Source organism: Silene latifolia, chromosome X (assembly GCF_048544455.1).
Source record: "Silene latifolia isolate original U9 population chromosome X, ASM4854445v1, whole genome shotgun sequence".
Taxonomy (NCBI): domain Eukaryota; kingdom Viridiplantae; phylum Streptophyta; class Magnoliopsida; order Caryophyllales; family Caryophyllaceae; genus Silene; species Silene latifolia.
In genome coordinates, this window is record NC_133537.1 from 263,237,376 (window position 1) to 263,262,919 (window position 25,544).

At 33.7% G+C, this 25,544-nt stretch overlaps 2 protein-coding genes across 2 annotated transcripts in view; both read left to right on the plus strand.

Annotated features, from left to right (window-relative positions):
- Positions 1 to 7,650: 7,650 nt before the first annotated feature.
- On the plus strand, positions 7,651 to 13,580 carry LOC141623948 (uncharacterized). The gene is made up of 3 exons (XM_074440111.1): positions 7,651 to 7,982; positions 10,280 to 10,570; positions 12,111 to 13,580. Exons 1-3 carry the CDS (start codon positions 7,800 to 7,802, stop codon positions 13,260 to 13,262), a joined length of 1,626 nt encoding a protein of 541 aa, XP_074296212.1. The 5' UTR covers positions 7,651 to 7,799; the 3' UTR covers positions 13,263 to 13,580.
- Positions 13,581 to 16,217: 2,637 nt separating this feature from the next.
- LOC141623949 (two pore calcium channel protein 1-like) overlaps positions 16,218 to 25,544 on the plus strand; it is a 36,556-nt gene continuing 27,229 nt past the window's right edge. Inside the window, exons 1-9 of the mRNA XM_074440112.1 lie at positions 16,218 to 16,618; positions 18,566 to 18,709; positions 18,853 to 18,960; positions 20,022 to 20,117; positions 20,888 to 21,018; positions 22,577 to 22,637; positions 23,170 to 23,336; positions 23,841 to 23,946; positions 24,611 to 24,688. Coding sequence (XP_074296213.1) covers positions 16,499 to 16,618; positions 18,566 to 18,709; positions 18,853 to 18,960; positions 20,022 to 20,117; positions 20,888 to 21,018; positions 22,577 to 22,637; positions 23,170 to 23,336; positions 23,841 to 23,946; positions 24,611 to 24,688 — 1,011 coding nt within the window. The 5' untranslated portion in view covers positions 16,218 to 16,498. The remainder of the gene's footprint in view (positions 16,619 to 18,565; positions 18,710 to 18,852; positions 18,961 to 20,021; positions 20,118 to 20,887; positions 21,019 to 22,576; positions 22,638 to 23,169; positions 23,337 to 23,840; positions 23,947 to 24,610; positions 24,689 to 25,544) is intronic.

Sequence of the window (25,544 nt, forward strand, 5' to 3'; positions counted from 1 at the left end):
ATCGTATTGTTTATATTTGTCCGAGCAATTAGTTGATCCATTTAAAAAATGTAGTCTTGAAATACATAAAATTTAGTTAGTTAACGCCTTATTTCTTTGACAACTAAACTATATATTGTACTTTAGTTGTTGTTTTGATTAATATACTAATAAGATGTGGTTATGAAAAAACAAAAAAATACCTTCAAATCATCAATGAGTTCAGTAATTCATGGCACCCATGTAAAAAAAATTAAATGGTTAAGGTTGCCTTTTAATTAGATTGTATAGATTTTGTACTAAAATTTCTATGTGGAAGTTTGAACGTCCCTTTGTCATTTAGGATAAATAGAGTTAGTAAGTGAAGATGAAAGGGCAAATTAATGCATAATGTTGAATTATTTTCTCTTTTTTTTTTCTTTCTTTTTTTGAGAATGATAAATCTCACAATGTAAGGAGGTTAAAACATATATGATTATAGGGTTTTTTTATCTTCTCAATATTTTAATTCTCATAAATTATATTTTTTATAGTAACATAGTTATGCAGTTTAATAAATGCTAGTCTTAGTATATCATCTATATCAGTTTGTCAAAAATCCTAAATTTTAAATTTTTGCATAAATGATAAAATGAGTTAAATATATAGTAGCCTGCTACAAATTTCATTCCAATTTCATTATATGTTTTGTATATATACATTAGATAGATAATATGACATGTACGCATAAATATTAGATAATAATTTACACTTAGCCATTACCCATGTCAATAGGATTTTTTTGTCTAACTTGTTAATAAGATTGAGATCCTCGCAACTCCAATTTCATTCTATGAGAGCTATTATTCAAAGGAAAAATGATAAATAAAAAAGCAACACATGCCCAAATAAAACATACTTATGAAAGTTTCTGAAATCCTAAAAAAAATTTAGGAACCTAAAAACAATTAGTCATTCATATTCAATTCGTGTTGTCAATCTTGTAGTTAGTTTATAATATAGTATTGAGTGGAATGGACGGAGTATTTATTTATGCAATTCTAGTATTTTCTTCTTCATATAGTCTTCTTTCTCCAATGAAATATCCCTACAAAAAAAGAAACCATTAAGTGATTAATAACAAAAAAAATGGTGGAATTTGATTTATGTAATATTAATCTTATCGTTATTAATTTAAGTTTTCCCATAAATAATGAAAAAAATAGGGCATTGAGTCATAAAGACTTAAGTGTATTTACCTTTGAATAACACAACTCCACAAATCTTGATAGCCCCTAAATGGAACAAAACAACATATATGAGAAGGTTAAAAATGTGAAGAGTACTTCATAACCAATGGAACTTAAAAATAAATAAATAAATTATTAATTTAAAACCTTAATACACTTACCTTGATGCTGATAAAATGATAAGAAAGATTATTGACACATATTTACAATTCTTTTGGCGATGGGGGCAAAAAGATATTGGCTTATTTTGGCTCACAAATGTTGTCTTCCATCAAATATTTATAACCCAATGAGGATGTGTTTTATGACTTTTGGCATCTTTTTTTATTATTATCAAGTTTAATATATACATAAATATGTAGCAAAGTTTTATGACTTTTAATTATATTGTATAGATTTAGCTAATAACCTTTGCTCGGTATATATATTTAAGTAGGTTTTTACATGAAATGAAGTTAATAAGCTATGATCGGTATAACTAAGTGGGTTTTTACATGAAATAAAGCTAATAAGCTATGATCGGTGTTAAGTTAGTACACGTTCACATAAAATATCAATTTTAAGCTATGATCAGGTTAAGTTAGTGATGTGTGCTTCATTTACATGTTTTATCTTATCATTTTGCACGCATTTCTATGTCATTTTGAGTAGCGTAAGCTACTATTCTCCCTTATTTCGGTTACTTTGGGTCGTACTATGTTTCATGTTAGGTTGTTGACCCGAGTGGTGAAGAATGAGCCAAAACCCGTCCCCGGAGTTGCATTTTGGATACTAGTGAAGCTAAAGCTCGGAAACAGTCGTCTTGGAATGCGTGCGGCTGCATGGAAGTGCGTGAGGAAGAGGCTGAATGCTGCTATCTACTGAAAAAGTCGATCGACTGCCTCATATAGTTGATTGACTGGATTTGTCAAGGAGATTAGTCGATCGACTGAATTTATGGTCGATCGACCATTTCTTGCTGCCAGGCCGTGTTTGTTTAATAAGTTAATCGGCCCATTAGTTGTTTAGTTAATAAATTTCGGCTATTGTTATATAAAGGAGAGTTGAGAACAATTTTAGGTTATCTTTCACACTACTAAAACACTTCATACGTTGCTTTTGCTTAGAAATTCGAATCGGAAACTTGTAATCTTTCTTCCTTTATTTTCGGTAATTCAATTAACCTCCGTTCTTCAATTATTATTTTTCTTTGTTCGTTTACTTTTCTTTTTTTGCTTTTATCGTATGCTTTATTATTGTTTTCATCTTATCATCATGTTTAATTTAGTTATCATTGTTATTGTTAATTTCATAAGTTTAATCACGAGTAGCTAATCTCTTCATGCTAGGATTTAGGGGATCCATGGTTATATGACGGTATTAAATTAGAATATTAGATCTGGAACAATTATTCGTCTGAATTGTTAATCGTAGCATTTAATTCCTATTTAATTATTTGAATGCATGCGACTAGTTATTTAATCTGATAAACTCCGACCTAGATCGAGAGATTGAAAAGAGTGAGATCTGCTACGAACAATAGAATACTTTAAATAGAGCAAGAGCATATTAGGAAGTTTCTAAGGTGATTAGCGGACCGAGAGACCTTATCACTACCCTTCAGTCCGTAATTTGACTAAGTATTTGACCCTACCTTTGACCGTTATTAGACTATGGTGAACCGACAATCCTAGCTGTTTTCCTTTATATTTTTATACTCGATTTCTACACTTTACTCCTTTACTTTTCGCTTTATTATTTTAGTAATCAAACAAAATCAACCCCCTAGACTTGTTACATAGACAGATTATATTTAGCAAATAGAACAATTTGTCTCCCTGTGGATACGATCCCGACTTCCTCTACTGCATTAGTTTAGGCCAGTTGGTTTATCTTTGGTAGGTGTGCGATTTAGCCTGTCAGTTAGTACACGTTTACATGAAATATCAATTTTAAGATGTGATCGGGTTAAGTTAGTACACGTTTACATGAAATTTTAATTTTAAGCTGTGATCGGGTTAAGTTAGTACACGTTTACATAAAATATCAATTTTAAGCTATGATCCGGTTAAGTTAGTACACTTTTAAATGAAATATAGATTTTAAGTTATGATCGGGTTAAGTTAGTACACTTTTAAATGAAATATCGATTTTAAGTTATGATCGGGTTAAGTTAGTACACGTTAACATGAAATATCAATTTTAAGCTATGATCAGGTTAACTAGTAAGAACACTTTTAAATGAAATATCGATTTTAAGCTATGATCGGGTTAAATTAATACACATTTACATAAAATATCGATTTTAAGCTATGATCGGGTTAAGTTAGTACACGTTTACATAATGTATCAATTTTAAGCTATAATAACTTAATGCACGTTTACATGAAATATCATATAAACATTTACATTCTCGATTTAATCTATACCATAGAAACCCTAACACCTAAATCTATACCCTAGAAACCCTAACCCCTAAATCCTAAAACCCTAAACCCTATATCCAAAACCAAACCCTAAACCCTATATTTCAAAACAAATCCTAACATTCAACTTGGCACCAATTGTGTTAAATTGAAAAAAAAAAAAATCCATTTGCACCAATTGTGTTGAATGTTACCAAGTTTCAAATTTACAATATTTCAAATTTGTGAACTTGACTATGTTAGTTAAAATAAATTTTACGCCAAACTAGTTATAATTTAAAAATCAAATACATATTCAAAAATATTCAATTCAATAAAAATAAAAATGTAGTTTCAAATTGACAATCGATTTGGGATAGTCAATTTACGAACCTAAAATTGAGTTCCAAATATTTCATTATAAGTTCATATAGGCTAAAATCATACTGGTAAAAACTCAGTAGAACTAATCTACATCTAATGATATGCAATCAGTAAGAAGTCGGTTGATCCCCCGGCCCTAGCATAATTGGTTATGAGTCTATTTGCAAACACTATCTTCTGATGCGTCACGGGTTCGAACCCTACTAACAACAATATTTTTATTTTCACCTACGAATATCCGTTTAGAGTTTATGATTTTCAACTTAGCTTAAGACTTATAATTGACCATAATTCGTTTAATTGTTTTCATTATTACCCCATTTTATTCAAACAAATGAAATACAATAACTAAAACCATATTGAGGAAATAAATATTTAATTTATTTCAATAAAAAATTATAGAACAATTTAATAATACTAAACTAAGTTATAAACTATATAATAAATTACTCATAATAAAAGTAAGAGATTTTAAAACAGAATAATTTTGAAATATTTAGAATGTAGATTCCTTAAATAATTTGATCCATATTTCCTTAAAATCAAATCATAAACCATAAAGGAAAAAATAATGGACGAAAATTAGAGATTCAAAATAGGAAAGTTTGACTTTTTTTTTATAAATTACGATTATTTAACATTATATAATGAAATAAAACTGGCTAGTATACGTGCTGATATCCCTTGCTTAACTGGTTACGAATATACTTGCAAACACTAACACCTTTCTAATGCAAAGCGTGTTCGAACCTTATTAACACCGTCTTTTATTTTAAATTTGTCTTCTTCCCTTTTCCCCCTAATTCCACACTAACTCATGCAATTCACACAGAAATTAAATTAGGGTTCATCATTAATAATAATAAAAAATCGAATAAAACTAGGTTTAATCCAATTACACAATTTCAATTAGGGTTCATCATTAATTGAATGATCGATTTTTCTGTTTAATTGAATTATGGGTAAATTATAGCTACATTTGCAAAACTTAAATTAGGAGGAAAATGTTGAGCGATTTAGACACTTCAGGTAGCTTATTTGACCAAAGTAGCTTATTTAACCAAAATTTCAGCTACCTGATTTTTTTACAAGTGTTTTGCAAGTAGCTTATTTGGTCAAATAAACTACCTGAAATGAAATGTTACCTAGAGTAGCATTTGAGATTTCAGGTACTTGAAATAAATTATTTTCCATTTATTACTCATTGAATCTATAATATTAAATAATTATTAATATCCGTTTACGTCATTTTACCAAAATCAGCTATCTTTTCAGCTAGTTTGCCAAACATGTTTATTGTATAATCAGTTACCTTATCAGCTCCTACTTTTCAGTTACCCTATCAGTTATCTTTTCAGGTTTCAGCTAACTTTTCAGGTTTCAGGTAGCTTTTCAGCTAGTTTTGCCAAACAGAGCCTTAGATTAATTGTATAAGGGATCATCAATTTTATTAATAGAATTAAATTAGGGGGGAAATGTTTGACGAAATTCTTTATTATGATCCCTAATTCAATTTTTAGATGAACCCTAATTTAGTCGAACTTATTTAAAATTTGGGTTTCGTTAATTTGATGCAAAACTTTGATTGATGCAAAAGTTAGTCAGATGTATTTGAATATGATAATTAGATTTTGCCGAAATTGATTTAATTGAATAATAAAAAAATTTATTTTTAAGTAATTGACTAAATTTAAATGGAAACAAAATAAATCAAATAAGGAAATAAAACTAACCATAAAGTAATTAACTATATATGCAAAATGACTAACCTAATACTAAACGTAGTTGCTCATTCATGTACGAGTTTTACTCATTCATGGACTTTTTTACATTATTTTTCCATTCTATGCCCTTGCCTAGAAACAACAAAAAAACTCTCTCTAATTCTCTCCCTTACAAAATTAATCAAATTTACAAAAAAAATCAAATCTATGAAATTACACAATTATGAATGTTAATTCTCGTATGGATCAAGTAATAATTCTAATTCTTAATTCAATTTTATTAATTATATTATATCAAATTAAGGAATTGATTTAAAACTAATTAAATTAGGATTTGTTAAACCGTCCCGGTATTGGGGGTGAAGGACGGTATGTTGTTCCTAATTTTGAGAAGTTTAAATTTCTTGTAGTGTTGACATGGAATGCATTGATATGGGTGACACACTTCGTGAGAGTTTTATGCAGCTTATTTTGCTGAGATATTTGGCCGTACTCAGCACATGAACAACACTACGTTCTGCTGGTTTAATTTTTTCATTTTTTTTTTTTTTAAAAAAACAAATGTTCTGTATTTACTTATCAGGTGAATAGTGTTGATATTACTTTTATGAACAACAAAAATAATTGGAATTGAATCGAATATAACCGAATCGAATAAACAAGTGATAAGAAATAGACTTAATTAAGATCATCATTGGGAGGCGAGTCTGTGAGATCGTCTGATGATTGGTTTGAGGAGGCCGTCAATACCAGTCGGTGGCACAAGGGAGGCGGCAGTGAGGGTGGTGATGTTGGCTAACGGGGGGTGGTTGGATGGTGGTAGTTAGAGTGAGAAAAGAGTAAACGAAGAAGAGAGACATTGAAAGAAGGGTATTAAAATAAAATCTTGAAAATAAAAGGGATATTATAGTCATTTACGTCCATGAATAAGTAAAACAAGTACATGAATGAGCACCACCCATACTAAATTAATCTAACCTAACTAACTATGGTTTGTCACGTATTACGTAGCTACTAGTATTAGTGCCCGGCTTCGCCCGGGCTAGCTCTACTTACCATTATTTTTTTTTTATTAAATAAAATTATTTAAAGTTGCATAACCCATAAATTTATCATTAATATATTTTTCTATGACATATCCTAAAATTACGATGAAATAAATTTTGAGACAAATTCACTACTCTCGCTATTAATATTTTACTCTTATTAATAAAACAATAGTAATAACATTTCACTACTTGCCCGTAATCATTGTTACTTTCCCTACTCCCGCCGTAATTATCGTTACTGTAACTACTGCCGCATTAATATTGATAATTTCACTACTCCCGCCGTAATTATTGTTACTTTCATTATTGCCGCATTAATATTGATTATTTCACTACTCCCGTTGTTGTTTTTACCACTTTCACTAATCTCACTGATAATATTGTTACTTTTACTATTCAAATGAGTGATTACTATCATATAATTATATCCAATGTTACTACAATTCTTTTCTTTACTTACGAAATTACTTTTACTACTTAGGCATGCAATTTTAAGTGGATTATATATTTATATAAATGTATTACATATATGTATTAAATCAAATCGAAAGAATTATGCAACATAGTATAATTTATTTTAAGGAAATTGACCATCTTAATTAATTATTTTATTTTAAGGAAATTTCCATGTTTAGGAAAATTACCAAGCTTATATATAATTTAATTTTAACCCAAATTATATAATATTTGCATTGAGATCCCTCAATTGGGACCATCACACGGTGCTATTGATTTAAAACTATATAGTATAATTAATTTGTATAACTTTCTTTAATTACATTGAAGTGCCTTGGTTTCTGGATTTAATATATAGTATTGATTGATTGATTGATTGATTGGTTTGTGTACAAAAATTCAATATATTGTAGCCTATTCGCTCGTTTTAAGTTTAAGACGGATTAATAAACCTATCTTTTTATACACTCCATCTATTTTCCCTATTTGACTCTATCTCTCTCTCTCTCTATCTCTCTTCTCCGTCCATCCCCAATTCTTATCTTCAAACCCTAACTTAATAGTAATAATAATAATTTCCCTAATTTGTTTTTAATGGCGTCCGGATCTTCAAAACGACCTTTACCTGGTAGCAGTAGCACTTCTACAGGCGGCTTCGATTTCGCATCCGATGATATTTTGTGTTCTTACGAAGATTATGTTCATCAAAATCAAAATCAAAATCAAAATACTAACTCTGATGCTCCTACTCTTTCTGATCCTGCTAATCCTACCCAGGTTTTTTTATTATTATTATTATTAATAATTTAGATTTATTTCATTGATTGATTGAATGCCGTTGCTGTTTTTGCTGACTTTTTGTTGCGTTACTTTGTTAAAAGTTGTGGGTTATTGTTAACTCTAGATTTTGGTTCAAATTTGATTTTATTTGATAGGGTTCTTGGTGTACGAAGTATTGCGTGAGTGAAGATTTCTGCTTTTTCATCTAGTTTTTCCCTTTAGCTCGGGGTGTTATGATCCATTGTTATTCGACCCGATTTTTCGGTTTATAAAACCTTGAGGATCTGAAGTACCCCTCTGTTCCAATTGATTTCCAATTGATTTATTCGTTTTGAGATTTAAGTATGTGAGGGAGGTTGTTGAACCGTAGCTGCGATAATGTAAATGATGATTGACCATGTCCAGTATGTTGAAGATAGGAGCTACTAGTATTGGTACACGTTGTATCGATGAGGTTATATGGTTAGCTATTGGGTCACAGTTTCTTCCAATAGATTGAGTATAGGAGCTAATAAGTGGTGATAATGATTAATGTCGGCTTGATAAAGTTAAATAGTCATGGTACGTATAATTTGTAGTTTCACAAGCTTTGGGCCACAAGTTCTTTTAATTGGTTGAAGATAGGAGTTTGTTGATTCCTACGTGTTGAGTGGATGAAGTTATTCTATTGAACATTGTGGTCGTTCTTGTTTGATGATATTTTGGTTCTAATTCGTAGAGAGCTCTCACAGTAGGTTGTGTTTGTGTCCGATTTTAGTTTCTTGTTCTGGTCTGATATGGATGTAGGGAGTATTTAATAAGTGGAGTTTATGTTTTTTTTGGTGCTGTAGAGCTGGTTCTCTTGTGCTCGAATTTTGGGAAATATAGTTCTTAACAGCTCCGGTTAATGAATGGGAATTGTGTGTTTCTAAGCTTCATTACTGTTCTATATTTGTTGGATGTATCAAGCTCTGAATGCAAGCTTCCAAACTTGTCATGTTGTTTTGCTAACATTATTGACAAGTAAACATAACCTCTGTTAGAGGATTTTGGGGTGTGGAAGCCCTGGATGGTGATTCTATGGTGGTCGTTATTAGGGAATGTGGGTTGAGAAAACAAGAACTTGGACTCTTATGTTTTGGGACTTTATGGTCGTGAAATGGATAGAAGTTTTGGCATGGTCCGCATTATGTCTTCTACATTTCAGGATTTTTTTGTTGCTAAAACATAGAGATTGGTACCGATTTGGTATGTTATGAAAGGCTCCAAGCAGTTAGCAGGATTGAATTAATATGGAATTATCAGACACTTGAATATTTATCTTGTCCTGAAATTTTGAGATTTTTCTTGATAAATAAGGGAATTATTTTCCTATTATTCTTCAGTTCTTACTGTCACTGCGGATTGATTCTACTTTTGCCAATTTCCTTGTTAGTTTCTTTTCCATGTGTATTTGTGTTTCTATCATGGCATGACCATACCAATTTCTCTACATGGAGTGAGATTTAGGCTTAATAGGGTTATTAATTTCATGAGTTGAATGGACATGATTTTCTTGTTTTGTTGGAAAGTTGGGCTTGTGGTGCTGGTACTGGTGTAAGTACTCTTTTATTTTCTGCTGGTGCTGGTGTTAGTACTCTTCGATTCTAAAGGTTTCCAGTTTCTGGAGTTTCTTCTTCTCATCCATCTGTTCTTAAGCTTTGTCTACTGATTAGAACAAAATAGACGTGTGTCAACAAATTAATGAGTGACTTTTGATATCATCAATGTGGCTAGTCTAAGTCTTTGTTCCTCCTTAATTGGCTTCATTTCGGAGAAGGCACAAACACATTTACAGGACTGGACACCATCATACTCTGTAGCAGAAATCGATTTGGTAGTGCTTGGTATGTCCTGTGACATACAAGTGATGAAATTCTAGTGATTTAACAAGTAGACTGCTACTGTCCGGAATATGGAAGTTATCTATAATTGTATCTAGTGTGGGTTATCCATTTCTGAATAAAGTACCTTTAATGACTAGGACACTGGCTTGAAGTCTTCTTGTTGGTATATAGAACTAGAATACTAGAAGTAATTTTCTGTAGATCATTAAAAATATGCAATCACTTTGTATGGTCATCCTTTCTTGAAACAAAAAAAATATAAAAAACTGTTTAGCTTCTCTATGTAGCATCGTTTATGTCTCATTGTTTCTTTTTAAATTTTTGGTTTCTTCACTGTCTCTGTTATCATCTTTTAGTTTAAATGATAAATCACTCCTTGATGTTTTTTATTTTTTATTTTTTATTTTTTGTGGTTGTCATCTTGAATAGGATTTCCAGAAAAGCAGAATTTCCAGGTCATCCATGTTTCCTGCGACTAATGTATACAGTCAGCCAGAAGAATCCTTGAACCAGGAGCTTCTTTCAACTGTTGAGAGGACCATGAAAAAGTATGCTGACAATCTCATGCGTTTTCTTGAGGGGATTAGTTCACGTCTGTCACAGTTGGAGCTGTACTGCTACAACCTTGATAAATCAATAAGTGAAATGCGCACTGATTTGGTTCGCGATCATGGGGATGCAGACTCGAAGCTGAAATTTTTGGAGAAGCACCTACAAGAGGTTAGTTGCTTTCTGTGACCCTTTAAGTGGTTTCATGAATATATATTTAGTCACGCGCCTTATTTTAAAAAGTGCACCTCAAACGCGTTTGAATTCAAGGCTCATCGAGGCACTAGCACAGTGTGTTGAGGTGCGTCTTGAGGTGCCTTAGACGTGCTTTGTGTATAAGGCGCATCAGGCGATGTGAGTTGCCATGTGCCGACGCATATTCCATAACTTTTTCCTTCTAATTTTTTTAAGTTGTCCTTCGTCTTAAGCTTGCCTCATATCTATATCTTGTTCTTCTTTAAGATTTGAAAAAAAAGGTAATATTGCACAGTTTTTTATATTGAAAATACAATTTACGGCGTGTGCCTTGTGTGCATAAAGTGTGCACTGTCACTTTGTTGCCACGAGTGGTCGAGCCCTCGTCGTCTTGGTGTATGTCGCTCACATTAAACAGTGTTTTCTGTGACTTTTAAGGTGAACTGGATGCTTTCCTATTATGTTCATCTTGATTATGCTACAGTTGCCGATTATTTGGAAACTACGAGCAATTTAACAATCAGAATGGGGAAAATGATCTAAAGTTGTGTTAGCTTTAACTTTTAATCTATCATTTGCATACATGATAGGAAATACTGCTCTGTAGTTTACATAGCTGTGGGTATATTAAATTGCTTTCAAGTATTTTATACTCTTTCTGGTATGTGGTATGATATCCATTCTCTAACATCAATAGGATTCATGTGGGGAGCTTGATGCCAGGAAACCATTAGTGGTTGATTGTTTTCTAATTTCTAATAGATGTGTTTTCACTTTTTAAAGTTGCATTGAAAGATGATTCTTGCAACTTTCTTTTCAGAGTTCCTGATACAATTTGACTGTTACTGCATGTTCAGTTCATGTGGGAATTTTCAGTTAATGGGATGTGAATTCCTTTCTTAAATTGGTATTTACAGAAGTTGTTTGATTGCATTTGGAAGAAATTATTTCATATAGGACATTTCTTATAGAAATTTCAACTTAACTAGAGTTGTAGGTAAGTAACATTCCCCATTTTTCAGGATTTGGAATTCATGAGACTGTCCTCCATTTTTCATTTTTTTTTTTGTTCAAGAAGTCATGTTATGCAAGCAAAACCTAGGAATCCTTATCATTTGTAATGGTCACTTATGTAGCTTACGCAGAATTGTAAAGTGCAAGGTGGCCTGTTTTTTACTAGAGAGCTTTTGCATAGGCATATACTTATAAGCTGTGAGCTGACGGTGATTGCATCTCTTAACCATGATCGGCTGCTACCAGTGTTCAATGTTACATCGATTATGTTTTCAGTTTTCATTGTAGACCGATATCCTTATTTACGGAGTACATTTCTGTTGACATGTTTTTTTTTTTCCGTTTCTTCTTGTTCAGTTGTACTAGCTACACCTTTTGTTACTTTCCTGTTATAGGATCTTGGCCAACGTGATGCTTGGATACCTTTATTTTGTGTCATTTGTCAAAAAAAATTGATTTTACATCTAACTTCTTTTCCTCCCCTCCTTTTTCTCTATTCTAGGTCCATCGATCAGTCCAGATACTAAGGGATAAACAAGAACTGGCTGAAACTCAGAAAGAACTAGCTAAACTCCATTTTACTCAGAAGGATTCATCATCTTCTACCCAGGAGGATGGAGCTGTTGTCTCTGCCCCGGAGTCCAAGAAGAGTGATGATGGGCATGACGCACCTAATACCCAGCTGGCTCTGGCTCTGCCCAGTCAGATAACCACACAACCTTCACAACCCAGTCAGCAGTCTTCTACGGCTCCACCTCAGCCTCCGCCACAAGCTATAAGCCAGCTCCCACCATATTACCTACCGAATCCTCACAATCACTCTCAACCATCTTATCTTCCAGTCGATCCTCAGTATCGTGTGCCCCAATCATCGCAACCTCAAATGAATCCCCAGCAATACCCTCAGTATCAACAACAGTGGTCTCAACAAGTCAGTCAGCCTATGCCACCACCACAGCAACCACCAATGCCTCCACCTCAGCAACCATCAATGCCTCCACCTCAGCAACCACCAATGCAACCACCACAACAATCACCAAATCAAATGAGAGCTCAAACCCCACAATCACAAGTCTATCCTCCTTACATGACTAGTCAGCCATCAAATCTTCCTCCTGAACCGATGCAAGTTCCATTTCCAGGAAGCCAGCTTTCAGGAGGAAGCCGCCCCGAGGCAATGCCATACGGCTATGGTGGGCCGGCAAGGCCAGTTCAGCCTCAGCCTCCACCTCAGCAAATGAAGGGTGGCTTTCCAGCTCATCAGGGTGATGGGTATGCAACTGGCGGGGCCCACCCACCAATGTCTTCTGGAGGAACCTATATGTTATATGACAGTGAAGGAGGCCGACCTCTTCACGCTTCCCAACAAACCCACTACCCTCAGAGTGGATATCCTCCAGCGAATCCTTCGCCCCCCAACATGCCACCTCCGAGCAATAACAGTCTCATGATCCGGAGTCCCAGCCCCCAACAATATGTTCGGAGCCACCCTTACAATGAGCTGATTGACAAGCTTGTGAGCATGGGTTATAGGGGTGATCATGTCATGAGTGTGATTCAGAGGCTCGAGGAGAGTGGGCAAGCTGTGGATTTCAATGCTGTGCTTGACAGGTTAAACGGACACTCCTCGGGGAGTTCTCAAAGGAGCTGGTAATGGTGATATCATTGAAATGGTACTCTAGCATGGAGTACATAACTGCATCTATTTATCATTGCAGGTGTACTTTCTATTCCGTGCTTATAATAAAGGCCTGCCATGAGAGTCAGGTTATTTAGTTGCATTGTAAATTTGTGACCTAATTGTGAGGTTGTCTTTCAGTATCCGGACTTTATGTGTAAGCTTGTGACAGTCTTACTCTTTTATATGTGAGATTGTCTCTGTTCTGTTGTAACTTTTGTGAATTTCCAAGGTCTCTGAGATTTGTTCTCCTGATTGCCGTTTGCCAGGAATCATGTGTTTCGTCTTTGTTAATATTTGGATTTGTTTCTTTGTTGAGTGCAATCATTGCCAGTACGACAGGAATTAAGGCAGCAGCTGAACGTTATTTGTGAAAATTGGGTGCCAAGTTCAGCCACCTCAAACAAGAACGGTCTTGATCTCGTTGTATAGTTATTATGTAGCTATAGGGTGAGTTCATTAGGACTGCTGAACTGTGCCACAATTTGATGTGACCCCATTAATCTCAACGCTCACCACCGTATGCCACTATGCCCAACCATTGGCGTCTGTTGCCATGATCTTACATTCTTACTCTGCTGCCATCTTTGTACTGAATCCTAAAAATATTCAGGACAATCTTGCTTAATTTAGTCAACCTTAGACAGCATGATACTCTTAAAAATTTTCCCTCATTTTTACCATGATACTCTTAGACAGCATTCATCGCAACCTTGCTTCACATAACATTCTATTAAATATCCCAAACTTAATCTCTAGGCTACTCCTATCCAAACCAAAGGTAACACTTGCTTTTTGGTACTATTTATAGACATAGGGAATCTTTGATATTATTCTTAATCTAAAAGACAAAATATAGTCATATGAGATCTTGTTTGATTTATCTTCATGAATGCTATAAGAATATCAACTTTTTATAATTTTTAATGTGTAACTAAAGATATTCACGTTGCAAAACGTATCTCAGCAAGTGTGAAAAAGCAACTGTTACCTTTGGTTTGGATGGAATGGAGTATTATCGTAGCCGAATTTATAAATGTCTTTCTCAATGAGATTTTGTCCGACTAATTTTGCTCTATCGTTGAATATGTCCCCATGAGACTTGAGTTATTTTTTTTACAAGTGTTGTACATATTTTGACTTCCTCCTATTAGTAATCAAATTAGACCAATAAAATGAGGATATTTGTTGGCTTCCTTATTAATGAAACATTTTAAAGTACATTAAGTGTATAAGATTATCATACATTCCAGATAATAGAAAACTTTTTTTTTATTCAATTAAAATTTTATTTTATTAATTTTGGAGATTGTGATTAATTCTAATATTTTTAATGGGTAGCTGTACGATAATATAATCTTATAACATGGGTGATTAGGAAAAATAATGCACGGATGTGTAACATGCAAGCTGTGATGTATCATTATAAAATAAAATAAAGAAGTATAGGACGTGGAGCATTCATATGCCATTGAGATAACATTTGGAGTAAAGTATATTCCATTTTACAAAACACAAAATCTCATTTTAGGTGGACATTATACGTCTAAAGTTGTAGAAGGTCAAATATATATAACCACTTTTATAATAAGACAAACAACAAGTAAGATGGTAGGGATTGTCTTATTATGAAAGTAGTGACATATTTAATCCGCCCACATCTTTTGACGGATATATCCGTCTAAAATTAGACTAATGGTTGACAAAATGTGAAGCAAGCTAGTTAGTTGTAAGATTAGTTGTAAATCAAGATTGGATCAAAAGAGCAACGTGCAGCACGCGTATTAGCTAAAATCGTCATTGATTGATTGGTGTCAGTTAGTCAATAGCCGTACCACTTGTGTGTGTGTGTGTGTCTGATTCTGTTGATTAATTCCTTCACCAACTATATACCGACACTCCATCACTTTGTTTCATCTTCGTATCATCCGTGTTTAGGCCGCGTTAATCCACAAATTAATGCAATTTCATCAAACGCCACGTCCTATTTCACACCGTTTAAAGTAACACAAATTCTTGTTTCAGACAAACACTTTTGGTCTTATTTGTCAGACGGATAAAATATTGCCATTTTTTAAGAAAATGTAACCAATTAATTCACAAAATGTTATGACTAGAGGTGTCATTTTTTACCCTGAAAATGATGTGAACAATAATGGTAACATGTTATCAGAAAATAACAACATTTTATTGTAAAATGATGACATGTTACCCGTCTTATTTCAGACCAAAAGCAATGGTCTTAAGAAAAACGGACCGACTAAGTAAACATCCAACTCTCCTTTTATTTTTCATGTTATTAAAATCGACTATAATTTATGAATATCGTTTTAATTTAGGATGCTTTGAACTAATAATTTGATCATAAGTGATTTCAATTAGATAATTTATTTGAGTTATGTCAGGTTTATATAGGTTAAGATCCATTAAACGCTTGACCAATCCCAAATTTCATGATTTTATTATGGATGTAGAATCTTACGACCCTATTTGTTTGGAAATTTCTAGTTACGATCCATTTTCTGAAATACAATATTTTATAGTATAATGACATTGTAAAATCCGAATCTTTTGTAAGTTGTAGAAACATGTTCATACAATGACACGAAAATTATAAATCGTAAATAATTTATAGAAAAATGTGAAAAAATATATATTTTGACCTTCAATTTTATGTTTTTGACATTGTAAAAGAGAGATGAAAGATTTTAAGAAATTAGGAAGGGGAGATTCGAACCGGGTAGCTATTGTGATTGTCCATAATAACACCGTTTTAACCATTAGATTAAGACATTTTCGATAATTATTTGACCATGGCAAACCCAATATTTAGAAAAACAAAAGAAACAAATGGAAGATTCATCCTTTGTTACACAAAAAGGCTTAGCAATCTAGCAATATAACATCATCTTCAATCCTTGATCCATTCTTGAATCTACACACATCTTCTAGTCACACTATTGGAGCATATACTTGCATAAAATTAAATTCCGTTATCCCATTATATGGCATGTCGTTATCAACCAAAATCAACCCAGAATAAATAAAATCCCAACTAATAATTCTGAAGAATGATCTACATACAGTTATAAACCACCACCACCCAACTGTATTCTACTAGTACTATTCTACATTCAACGTATCCTTCCTTTTTATCATTTCCATTATTATTATTTCAACCAATTAATCTCTTTAAGTAGTCGGAGCTGAAAATGGAGCCATTGTTAGGTGAACCCAGTAGTCGTTCTAATGGCCATAATCCGGCTTTAACCCGCTCTAAAGCCCTCACTACCGGCTCCTCTTATCAACGTGCTGCTGCCCTTGTTGATCTCGTATTCTTTCTATTTACCCTTTTCTCTTTTTTTTTTTTTTTATTTGGAATTATTTCTGATTTTTTTTTTTTACTTTTTATTTGCTTAACTTTTTGTTTGGATTTGGTTACTTGTAAATTGTAATGCTTTCTACTCCTTAGATTTTATTCCTATTTTAGAAAGATAGTGACTAGCGAGTAATGAATCTTTGGCTCCATCGCGTACCTACAGAATTTGGATGTTGGGGGCATTAAATTATACTTTGAGAGATCAAATAAGTAGAATTAGTTGGGTCTTTTACAGGGGAATCGCAAATTCTTGTATCAGCTGGCCACTTTTCGTGTGAAGCTTCAGACGGGCATATGCGTCTATTTTATGGTTAAATGTAACCACAATGGTACAACCACTATTACAGCTTCGGTAACTTGGTTTTTCAATAGTGGACACATTTGGCTCTAAAATGGTTACAAAATCCCGTCTTATTATTTTAGACCAAAATGGCTCATCTGAAGAGAGACCAGCTGCAGCGGAATTAGGAAAAAAGTATACTTGACCTTGCATTTTATGCTGTAAACATCAAGGATGAAATGTTTTTGTATAATTCATGGATAATATCTATACATGATAAAACCAGATTACGGAGTCCTTATTTGGAGTATCTATTTAGGTACGGAGTACTTATTTGTCAAGGATTGTTTTGTTTAACAACATGATGAGCTTGGTAGTCTTGTGTATTGTATCCATTACACCCATCAAATGGTCTAACGTATGTCTAGTTTTCATAGAAGCCATTGGAGCCACGTCAGACTAATCATTGAAACCTTGGAATCCGTGGGGTCTTGAAATTCCATGGTGCAGTATTTTCCTATGCCATTAAATAAAATGACAATGTACTGTTGCTTGATCAAAAAATTGGGTTCGTTGCAAATTTGGAGTTTCTATACTTTGCTCGAAAGGGCTTGTAATTGAGAAATCTTTTGGAGGCTTTAGAGTATCTAGGATTGTGGTATTAGACAATGTCTATTGTCAGTGTACCACATCCTAGTGGTGCTACTAGATAATATTTTTGTCGAGATTTTCTTTCGTATATTTGGGAATTAGATGATGTAGTTGCGGTTTGGTTGATTGACAGATAAGTTTCCGCATGAAAAACTCCAGATAGTCACCGAATCTGGTCCTAACCAATTAATTGGACCCACAATGCCATAATCTGAGTAGCTTAGTAACTTTCTCTTCATTCAAAACTAAACTGAAATATTTAGAAGATGCCACAATAATGGGGAAGAGGAGAGGTGAATGTCGTTGGGCATGGCTTCATCCCATCTATATTCTACCCATTAGCATCTCTACTTTCATTTCGGAGACTGGCATTCCTTATAATTGTAGCATTGAGCCAAGGAGAGATTAACAGCAGACTCGAAAACTTCAATTTAGTCCAAAAAATGAAACTTGTAATAACCTCATGGTCGAGCATCCATGTAAATTGAGAAACAAGTTTCAGTATACAGGGTAAGCAACTTTTTTCAGTATGTGATAACTTCGTATAGCAGAGTCTTTCCATGTGAAGTAAAGTTAAGTTAGGCTACTCGATTTGGTTGTACAACAGAATAATATTCCATGCTCTCAAAGTCCCTTAAAGTGAGCCTTTGGACTTTTGTTCTAGACTAGATTGTTTATTATGGTACACTCATTTTGGTAGTGTTTCCTTCATCTATTAGAAGCTTGAGAGGTTGCCTGTGAGTCAACTGTAACAAAGTTTCTACTTGAGAATCATTTGGCGTAAGAAACACCATTCCTGACTGCAATAGTTCGCTTTTTATTTAATCATTTACAAAAGTTCTCACTAATAAGTGCGAGTTGCAGTGATGGCGTACGTGAATTATGGGCATTTTGAATATCTTTCGATCTATTTCTTGTTGAAGTATTGAGATGTACTTGTGATTTCTGACTAAATGATGCATTTTGCAGGCTGAGGACGGTATTGGTCTCCCTGAGGAAATTCTTAACCAGTCAAGCTTTGAAAATTCAGTGAAGTTGTATTTCACTTACACTCGCTTTGATTTTCTCTGGACACTCAACTATTTTGCGCTTATATTCTTAAATTTTCTCGAGGTCATTAACTTATCCCCTCCTATGCCATGTCTACTGTTCCTCATAACTTTCTACTTAAAAAATTGACTCTATGGCCAAATTATGGTAATTTTCAAAGTGTTTTACGACTGACTTTTAAGTATGTATTTCCGAAATGTCTACAGAAACCTATATGGTGTTCCAAGAGTAATCAGCATTCTTGTAACGATAGGGACTACTACTTCCTTGGTCAGCTACCGTACTTAACTGGTGCTGAGTCTCTTATATTCGAGGTGCGAAATATGACCGATCTTTTTTCCCTTATTATTAAATCTTGTCCTTTACACTTTACATTTTGTTTCCTTGTGTCTTTCTCCAGTTGTCTGTTTCTGTAAACTGATTTAGTTATATCTCTAACTACGAACATGCATCACAACAGCATGATACAGAAGCAGAACAATGAAAAAACCTTAATGCCAAATGTTTTGCGGTCGTCTAACACGAATCATTGTTTGAAACCGTCAATATGAAGCAAAAAATGAAAAAATGTAATAAAGTGAAACTGGAGAAGTAAGATGACAATGAAGACAAGTACATAAAAATGTGGAAAACATTTTGAAAGAAATTTAGAAAGGGATCTAAACGAAAAACAATCAGTGCACTTGTCAAAAAACAAAAAAAAGTTCAGTGTAAAAAAACCAAAAGAAAATAGTAGTATGAAACACTCGGGAGATACAACAAAGAAGAGATTCAAATGAAAGAAAACTCCATCTTTGATGCCATATTTTCTCCAATCTCAAGTAGATCCATAGAATTTTCATTAACCTTTAGTATTTATTCTTTGATCTTACCTATCCCTCGCAATTTTACATTCTTATCGCTTTTATGTTACTCCCGAATCTTCTCTTTTGGAGCCGTAACCGATTTAATCGTGCTCGACATGAAGCTCAATGATACTGATCGGGATTCGTACCCGACATGCACCAATCTAACACTGTACCTATAATAGGCAAAAGGAAGGTTCGTTTGAGACAAGTAGAGTATGATGAGATTTATGTATAAAACAGTAGTCTAATTTCTTTAGCATTTTCTTTATTATTATAGAATAAAGCAAAACTGACTGCTTATATTTTTTGGTTGTGCACACCCTTCTTGTTTTGCTTGGCCTGAATAAGGTGGTAGGTTTCATGTTAAACTCTCGTATATGCTGAAGGGGGATTTTTTTTTTTTTTCATCACATCTTCTCTAATGTTTTCTTTTTTTGGCTAGGATGGGCGTGAGACAAAGAGATATCAAACTCTGGTTCTTTTTTATCTGCTTCTTAGTTTGATGCGTAGTTCTATCATCTTTGCAGGTTATAACCTTAGTGTTACTTATGGTACACACTTTGTTTCCAATTTCTTATGAGGGGGCTCACATTTACTGGAAGAGATCAATTAATATATTTAAGGTATGTGGTTTGCTCATTGTCCTGTTAAAGCTGACTGATTGCCTCATGACTCATGTTTAATTGTTTACTGGTTTTGTTATATACCGACATTTTCTTGAGGGAGGTCACATTGTCACAACATGATTGTTAGAAATATAAATGTTTAAGCTGAAATAATGATAAGACATCTTGTAAATCGGTACTCTTTTCAGATAAGACAAATAAATGACTTGAAAACCAGTTTAGCTGCTTATAATTGCCCATCGTTTGCAATAGTGAATGTGACACAAAGTGTTCTTTCTTTCCATGTGAATGGTAATGGTCTCCGCAAAACCTTGCAAATGGTATTTGCTTGGAAGTGAAGGAAGTATATCTTCTATATTGAAACGATAGATACACGTGTTTAGTTGCTATTTTAACATACCAGATTTCTATAACATTAGAAATTCGAGGGGAGGTAACACTATCTACAAAGATTTGGATGATTCTTACCTTATAATAATGGTAAAAGTTAAATGTAAAATGTTTTACAATGTGATGGCTGAATCTTTTTAATTTTAAGTTGAGGAAGGGTTACTGGATAGCTAAAACTAGAGTGAGAGATGATCTCGTTTAGTATTCATATTCCTGAACTCATTCCTTCTCAAAATTGATCATTGTCCCGAACTAGTTTCTAGAAATGCTTGACCATATGAATATTATCTCTCGTACATTACATTGTTGTGTAATTGTGTTTATTTATTGTACATTTTCATGAACTAATAAAGTACTTTATTATTTTCTTTTTCCAGGTTGCTCTTCTACTGCTCCTCACAGCTGATATTTTAGTTAACGTCCTCTATCTCTCGCCCGTGGCCCTCAATTATCTCCCTTTCAGGATTGCTCCATATATAAGGGTGGTCTTTTTCATTCTCTATATCAGGTATGTTTGGTTCAGCAGTCGTCTTTTCTTCGTCATTTGATCATTCGGGTGCATGAAGTTCTAGATTTACATAAACTGTAAACATATAACTTTAAATTAGAATTCAGTATCTCTGTCCTTAGTCTTTGGCCTTGCCTCTGTCTTTTTTAGGTAATAAGTGCTAATTCAGCTAGATAAAATTAATACTCTATTGCTTCTGGAGTTTTACGCAAGTGTGCCTTTGTTTATGTATAATTATAAAGGGTAACTTATTCAGAATTGGTTTGAAGAGGAGGGAGGGAGCCTGAGCCCTAAGGTGCACCACAATGCTTGTTATTTTAAATGTGTGTGGATGTTCAAATTAGTATTTTGCATTTGATACGTCTCTATTCTCTAAGCATTAATTGTTCGAAAAAGTTTTTGCGATTCAGTCCATTTTGACATCCACCACAAGGAACAAAAAGCTAGACAGGCTGTGTTATTATTTTGCTTTTCTCTCTCCCTATCTTACATTCAACGATTCGAGGCAATATTTGAATGAAGCTATGATGATCTTGGGGTAAAGAGGTTGTATTCGCTGATAATTATTACTTGTCTCTAAGGCAACTATTACATTCCATCTATATTGTCTTCCTTTTGACTTTGATTATCAATTTTGACTATTCCTCTCCAAATATATGAAAACGTACAATTTTTAATTTGTCACATTCAATTAGAGGTGGCAATCGGGTCAGTCACGTCGGGTCGGGTCATATCGGGTCAGCATACCCTTTTGGGTCGGGTCGGGTTCGGGTCGTTATCGGGTCGGGTCATTTCGGGTCAAATGATGTATCGGGTCGGGTCGGGTTTGGGCCGGGTCATTATCGGGTCCGGTAACGTAATCGCATTACTACAATTTTTTACCATTAAATTTAGTTTTTAACCTATTATTTGGTTTAATTACTTTATTACTAAGTCAAACATATCAATTTAAACACAAAATCACTTTCATTTTGATCAAAATTAAGCTTAATAATTGTCGGGTCATTAATTTAGTCGGGTCATCATCGGGTCGGGTCAATATCGGGTCGGGTTTGGGTCGGGTTCGGGTCACTGATAATCGGGTCGTGTCGGGTTACGGGTCGTCATCGGGTCGGTTCGGGTCGCAATATTTTCGGGTGTTGTCGGGTCGGGTTTGCTCGGGTTCGGGTCGGGTCACTCGGGTCGGGTCAGACTTGCCAGCTCTACATTCAATCTATCAAAATAACTATTTTCTTATTAATATTTTTAAAAAAGTTGTAGGTATTGTCTACTTGTGAGAAAATAGAGGTCAAGTTGACAACCAAAGTCATAAGAGACAATATGAATGGGATGGAGGTGATATCTTTTTGTTTATTTGTCCTCTGTTTGTTTGGTAATATTTGGCAGGTGATAGTGGGTGTGATGAGAAGAAGTTGTTTTGCTATATGAGACCTCCCATAGTTATATCACACGGTTCTTGTTCCTGAAGATGGTTTAGAGATTCTATAGTTCTATACTCAAGAGTTGTGATTTACTATCTAACGTTTTCTGGCCCTTTTTATTACTTTTCTGCTTGTAGGGAACTTAGCAGAAGTGTTATTGTCCTGGTTGGGATGCTTCCTACATATCTCAATGTCGTGGTTAGTAATTCATTAATAATTTTTTTGTACAAAAAAATTCTTTCTGCGTGTTTTTCAACTTCTTGTTTACCTAGGTATTGTGATCCTCTTAATATCAAGTGACTATAGTTAATGCATTTTTTTTCCATTTCCAATGGAGTCAAAGACTCACGGTTCTTTGGTCTTGGATTATAATGGAATAAATCAATATGACTCACTGAACTTCCTGCGTTTCTTTTTATGGTAATATAGTTGGCATTCAATGTAGTTCCCAATGCAATTTTTATCACATAGGTCATTTGGAAACTGTCTCTCTGTGTTGTTAACATGGAGTAAGGCTGCTTAAATTCAATCCCCTTCCCATGCCATTTGCAAGAGCTCTTGAAAGAGTGGAGTATGTTGTAGGCTATGCATTAAAATCAGATTTATGGGTAACTTAGTCTGGGTTTGCTGTTGTTTGTCTCAGTCCATTCCATCTCATGTAAAGTTTATTTGGTTTCATCACCTGTTGCTTTAAGCAGTTCTTATGGAAGCTTGATATGATTTAATGCAGGCACTCATGCTTCTGTTTCTCTTGTTCTCAAGTTGGATTGCTTATGTCATGTTTGAAGACACCAAGCAGGGTGAAGAAGTTTTTACGTCCTATGGGACTACATTGTACCAGATGTTTGTGCTATTTACAACATCAAACAATCCAGATGTTTGGATCCCTGCATACAAGTAAGATTGACTACTGATAAGTGATAACTCTAACAATGTCTATATCTTCAAACTTTTTGGAGTATCAGTTAGTGTTTCTATGCAAAAGTTGGTAAACAAACAGAATAATAATAGTAACTCGGACTGTGGTCGCAATGTGTATTAATCAATCAAGTGAATTCTATCACTTGAATTTCTGGGTTTTTTCTCAAATAAGAATGAGCAGTAGGGCCATTATGTTTTTGTCTAAGAGTATTCTGAATGTCAACTAAAGTCAGTTATCTCCCATTTGACAACAATGAAATCCACTTGCTTCTCTGTGGAAGTTCAGAAGTGACTCGAATGGCACCCCCTCTTTTTCTAGAAGACAGTTCAGAAGAGGCAGTGAAATGTACATGTTCTTAATTTGCTCACAAATTTTAAGACGTTATCTGACCTAAGAAATGAATTTATATTCTTGCTTCTTGATTTATTCTTGTATATGCCATTACACTTCTTTCTGAATTTTGTTGGTTTGTAATCCAGGGTTTCACGATGGTATTCTCTGTTCTTTGTTTTGTACATATTACTGGGGGTCTACTTCATCACCAACTTGGTTCTTGCCGTTGTATATGACAGCTTCAAAACTGAGGTGTATTTCGTTTTCTTCTCGTTTATCTTCTCCCCATTGATACATTATGTATTTATGTGACTCAAGTTGGATTGTTGGAATGCTGGTATGAAAACTTATATAAAGTGGTTTCCTTATAATTGAACTATTTCCCTTTCACTTTATAACGTAATGATATAAAACTACTTGAACAGTTGAACCTTGTTATTGAAAAATTACTGTTATAACATGTCTCTAAGAAACTAACATTGTTACATGATGAGTTTCAACGTAAAACTGAACAGGTAGGATGCAACTAATAGGTAGTCAGACAGAGTTGTTTTTTACATAAAGGGCAACTTTTCACATTATCAATTTTCTTTAAGAAAAATTAATTTTCAGTTTTCAAGTTTTTTCTAATCTTTAATCTGGAGTAGGTGACTGATCAATAATATTTTTTTGTATTTGACTCGTTATGTGAAAATGGTAACATTAGTCATAAAGAGAGACTGACAGAGAGACAGAAAAGGTATATGCAAAATTGCAAACTTTTTTCTTCTACTTGGATGCATATATATTTTTTTACAAAATTTTGACATTCTTGTTGTTTGCTTGAAGATTTACTGCTTTCAATTCAAACTTATACCATGTTTCATCATCTTGTATCAACGAGAGCTTTGACTCAGTACTCCCCTTTCTGTTGCAGCTTGCAAAACAAGTTGCTGGGATGGACAGTGATAGGCGGCGTATATTGGTTAAGGCTTTTCGTTTGATAGACACAGCTGTAAGTGAAAGCTTCTTTGAGTCTATGTACCCTTTTCCCTCCCTGGGAATCATGTTTAAGAGCTGGTAAGCAGGTTGACTACAGAGTGTAGGTGCTAGTAAAGTGAAACCTTTTGACTATTTCTGAGATATATAAGAAGTTTGAGGCATTTTGCTTCATGAAACTTCGCAAATGACTGTTCTGTATGAAATCATCATCCCCTATATAGCTATATACTAAGAGAATAAAAAATCTCCAAAATTTTCCCTCCAAAAAGCATCAAGTTAAATACGGAAACAAAAATACTTCTTCATTCAATTATTATCATTTCCTCAAAATATAATCTTTTAATCAAATAATAACCTTTTCATTAAAATATAAATTATAATCTTTTAATTAAAGTAAGATAAATTCGCCATAATTTAACAAACTCTAATTTTCTAAATTTTTATTGTTGTTATTATTATATACTAGTTTGAAAGCACGTACTTCGTACGGGTTAATGACCTTGATTATTTTAAAACTAAGTTATTATCGAATAGGTGTTTCGAAGTTCAAATCCGGCTGTTACATAATTCTTAAAAAAAAATGAAATATCGTAATCCTTATGGTCTCTTGATACGTACTTGATTCTAAGCATTAAGTAGCCTCTAAAGCTTTGTTATCTCGAATTCTAGCAAAATTATTAAGTACTAATCATCATAAGTGTAACGGAATCGGGGCGCTTTGATAGCCCTTATGATTAATATAAAGACAGGTGTGAAGTTAATGAATAATTTACATTTGCTGTATTTTGTGAGGGAGAATAAAGCAAATGTAAACTATTGAATGAGACGGTGGGAGTATATATATTTTGTTTGAATCATATACCTATCCT